The sequence below is a fragment of the Lepisma saccharinum genome, chromosome 7, assembly GCF_977018435.1.
Source record: "Lepisma saccharinum chromosome 7, izLepSacc3.1, whole genome shotgun sequence".
In the NCBI taxonomy this organism is placed as follows: domain Eukaryota; kingdom Metazoa; phylum Arthropoda; class Insecta; order Zygentoma; family Lepismatidae; genus Lepisma; species Lepisma saccharinum.
The window spans coordinates 41,136,418-41,141,141 of NC_139235.1; the positions used below are offsets into that span (position 1 = coordinate 41,136,418).

General features: G+C 40.9%; 1 protein-coding gene across 1 annotated transcript; it reads right to left on the bottom strand.

The window, feature by feature from the left end:
- Window positions 1-2,074: 2,074 nt before the first annotated feature.
- Window positions 2,075-3,652, bottom strand: LOC145990438 (zinc finger MYM-type protein 1-like). Its single transcript, XM_083126129.1, has one exon. The coding sequence runs from the start codon at window positions 3,650-3,652 to the stop codon at window positions 2,075-2,077; it is 1,578 nt and encodes a 525-aa protein (XP_082982255.1).
- Between the last annotated feature and the right edge of the window lie 1,072 nt (window positions 3,653-4,724).

Genomic DNA, 4,724 nt, shown 5'->3' on the forward strand with positions numbered 1-4,724 from the left:
GAACAACCATTTTATCGAGTCCTAGCGTATCCGCGATAAACCGCACACTGACACGCCTGTCCGCGTTCAGCAAATCTCGCACACGTTGTTCGTTGTCTCTGGTTCTTGAGGTTGACGGGCGCCCTGCGCGGGGTTCGTCCTTCACGCTCTCCCGGCCTTCTTTGAACATTTTGTGCCACCGAAACACTTGCGCTTGTGATAAACTGTCACTGCCGTACGCTTGCCGAATCATTTCCAGCGTTGCTGCACCAGATTTTCCAAGGCGCACACAAAATTTGATCGCGTACCGCTGTTCCATGCTTTGCTGCATTTTGCTCTTGCACACACTACTTTGCAGACGTCCACGCCACGCGTGATCATGCCTCAACGGACGCCAGCAGACAACTGCCGCTTGGAGCACTTTCAAGGTCACACCCCCCATTACCGACTCCACCTGGTCCCAGCGCGCTCTGACGTCTAGTCGCGGCAGAAAAAAAAAATATTCTCATTACTTAAAATACAGACCCTGTATATTGTCTTTCTTCTTCTAGCATAATCTCACATAACGTGGTTATGTTCTCAACGTTTGGGCTTATAAATATACCATCCGTAGTCGAATATAGTCAAAGGAAATGCCTCCCCGATGGCGCAGTGCTAACGTCGTCGCCTTGTAATTAAGGGGTCTCGGTTTCGATTCCCGGTGGAGGTACACTTCGCAACATCTTATTTGACCGCCCTGAAAAATTTCAAAGTCCGGAATTCGTAAATTTGGCAGCATAGCGCTTCAGAGCCAGCTAAGAGTAGCCAACTTTGCAACATTTCTCCTTCCTGAATGAAAACGCTCGTGATTTTTTTTTTCATTCTTTCACATTCCATTAAGTAAAGATACATTAAGCAGTAATAAAATATATGAGTAGACAAAAAAATGTTAAGTAGAAATGCGAATGTTGAAAATATTTCAAGATTCTTCGTTCTGAATTTGAAAATAGGAAAATGTATGTGCATTGTGAAACACTGAACTGGTTCTCATCCACCTGGAAAGAATTGCGGTCACATTTGAATGCAAGAAGGCAAATTTATGATGATTTTATGCGAAATGTTTAGTAAAGATACCTTGCACAACACCAAACGATTCTGCAAAGTGTGTCTTTTCCTTGGTTCTTGGCGAAAAATGGTTCGAAACTCCGGCACAATGTTGCTTCAACTGAGATTAACGTGTTTTACTGAGCTTTCTGTTAGCAATCTCCTGGAGTAGTTGGTTAGATGACAGCACTTCTTTTTTTTTTTTTTTTTTTTTTACTGTTTTCGTCAAGATCGAAACATCGTAGGTTCAAATCCCACCCTTTCCTTACTATTTTTTCTTTTTATTTACCGAGTACGAAGTGTTCTAATAACGTAATATAATATTATATGATATTACTGTAAAATATTTATGCGATGCATGCTCAGTGGCGGCAATTGGGTTTCAAAACTGATGGGCCAAGGTGGGGGGGAGGGGAAGGACAGTTTCTTTCTCTTTGTAGCAGTAGCGAAGCGTAGTCTTACGAAGGAGGCAAGCAATGTTTCAGTACAACAAAACATGTAGTACAACGACATGCCGAGGGGAAAGATTCAAGGTTTATAGCCTCATTTACCCAGTCGCTGGATTTGTCAAAATATCGTAATAAAGTGATTGTACTAAAAATAAACCATATGACCCGCAAACGTCACATTTACTTTTTTAAAAAAATCCAGGTAACGTTATTCATATGATATTAAACGTTTTGCATATGCGAACTTTCCGCATACGACTAAAGGGAGACGGAATTTCTTACTTACTTATTAGTACCTTTATTTGTTCATTATTATTTAATATGGTCAAACGGTGACCAAACCGATTTAGATAAAAAAAAATGGGAATCATTTGTTTATTTTACGCTGCATGATGTAATTTAGTATTTTTGGGCACCCTAAAAACCGCATTGGAGTAACTTAAACACTAAATAAAAAGTTAAACACAAACAATAAAAAAATAATTTCAAAGCAAAGAAACACATGCATAGACGATGTACTCACCACAATAAATTTCAAACTCTTGGTCCATTGGATGCCACCCTTAGTGACGATATTCATACTCCATTCTTCTTTTCTTCTCTAGAAAATGTTTAAGCACACAATCGTAAAATTTAGTTTCATCCACTTTGAGTTCCTTTAATAGTTCCTTCTCAATGGACAAATGAGCAAGGGCTGACAACCTTTCCTGACCCATGCTGTTCCTGGCGAATGTCTTGATACGTTTCAGCGTTGAAAACGATCTTTCAACTGACGCTGTTGTGGCTGGTATAGTCAGTACTAGCAGACACAGTTTGTGGAGTTCGGGCATCACTTGTTGTAATTCGTTGTTTACAATGTACTTCAAGATGTCCTTTACACTCTTATTGCGGAAACAATCCCGAGAATAGGCAATACTGAGCTCGGTGTGCAACAAGGTTTTGTCAAAATGCTGGATGTACAGTTGCATAAGCGATGAGAAGGCAGTTTCTGGAAATGTAGCAGCATACATGCGAAATTTCCCGCTATCGAGCAATTCAACAAATCGTAGGGCCTCAAGGTTTTCAAAACGTGAAGACAGTTGACTTATGATGTTGTCTATAACTTCACAATATATACGTTGGTACTGAGATTTTGTGTCGCCTACATTGTTCCTCTTCCTTCTCGGCTGTGGTACTCCTGCAATATCTATTGTCCTTGTATAAATTATGTCAAATTGTTCTCGTTTCTTGGTAATGTCACTTTTGACACTTTCAATTTCTTTGAGGCAAAATCCAATATCCATAGTTTTTGTTTGCAGCACATTAAATAAATATCCCGTCAAGGAAAATATTTCCCCAAACAAGAGAAGAAAAAAGTTGGTTTCGAAACTATCCAGGAATGCCAAGAAACCACTCGCAGAAGAAATTGTTTCACTGTCCCAGTCTTGTGCATTGCCAATAATGTCCTCAAACATTTCAATTATCTTCACTCTATTTTCGGACGTTTTTTGTACAAGCCGTTCACTGTAGTTCCACCTGGTCTGAACCACTTCAGGTAACCTTGCTTTAACTATATCGTCGAGAGCAGCATTTCTTTTTGTCGAATGCGAAAAGAAAGAAGCAAGGCCACTTAGCGTCGAGAAAAACACTTTGCATTCACTAATGTTGCTCACTGTTTGAGAAAGTACTAAATTTAAGCAATGTGCAAAACAGTGAACAAATATTGCACTAAGGAAAATCTGTCTGACTCGTGCTTGTGTCCCCGAGAGATCCCCTGCCATTACGGCTGCCCCGTCGTATGTTTGACACACCAATTTTGATTCCCAGCCTAGTTTTCGAATTGTTTCAACAACGTGGGCAGCAATTACAGCTGCAGTTCGGTTCCTGCTGACATCCTCAAACCCCCAGAAACGCTCAACAATTTTTCCTGACTTCGTCACGTAACGAAACATCGTCGAAAGTTGCGATTTCCGTGATACGTCCGAGGATCCATCGATCATAATAGCTACGAACTTGGTTTCACTTACCTCGGCCTTAATTGCGTCCGTTATGACACCACTCGTGCTTTTAATAAGGTCATTCTGAATCTCACTTGACAAGCCAGTAAATGTTGTAGAATTCTCCAAATGACTTGCCAGCAAAGTATCAAATTCTGCCAACATATTTACAAGTTCTACATAATTTCCACGGTTCAATGATGCCTCACTTTCATTGTGTCCCCGGAATGATAATTCTTGACTACCAAGAAAGGTTGTTACACTTGCAAGACGCTTTAAAATATCGCGATTTTGACGAACAACTTTGTTATGGCGCTCGATTGTTACTAGTCTGTGGTGATCCAGAGCAAAATCCACACGAGATTTTCCGAATTCCTTCAGAGTTAAAAATGCCCTTATGTGAGATTCTGCTTTTTCATGTCTCTGTAATGCATTGTGCACGTTATTCAGATCACAGTATCCCTCACTTGACCACACGGAGTTCGTCTTGTGCACGGCGAACAATACGCATGGCCAACAGTACAACCTACTGCGTGCTTCACAACCTGCTAGCCAAATAAACTTGTGGTACAAATTGCTTTGGAAATGTCGCACAAAGCCCCTTGGGCTAACTTGTTTTAAGTCCGGTAAATGCGGTGTTGGTCGACCCCCTTCCACGATTTTCATTTTAACACTTATCTCTCTCGAGCTAAACGAAGCAATTTTCAATTGCTCAATAATACACCCGCACTTCACATCAACCGTTCCTAAATACGCGTTCATTCCGATAAATTCACAGCACAAAACACGAAGCAACAAACACTCACACTATCCCACGCGCTTTCCACAACTGCAAGCATCCACACAAGATCACTTTGAAAATCTCTGAAACAACAGAAAGTGATACCAACCTATTTCCTTAATTTTATCCGTCACAAAGGAAAGATATATCAGTTTGGAGATAAAAATTACGCGGAGGAGTCAGAATCATTTCAGCAGAACGAGTATGTACATTAATATTTAAGTAATAAAGTGTCATTCAATGGCGTGCCCGGGGCGAAGGGGGGGGGTGCATGGTAGACATAACCCCCTTTTGGCCTAGTATAACTAAGAAAAAACGTCAAAGGAAGGAAAAGATGACAAAATGGGGACCGTAAAAAGACCCTGGGAACACCACTTGCGTCATAATAATAGAACTTAAAACATATTCGGGCCTCCCCGATGGCGCAGTGGTAGTGTCGTCGCCTTGTAATCAAGG

Coding starts and splice junctions, on each gene's coding strand:
- LOC145990438 (XM_083126129.1), bottom strand. CDS start 3,652: ATGTTGGCAGAATTTGATACTTTGCTGGCAAGTCATTTGGAGAATTCT.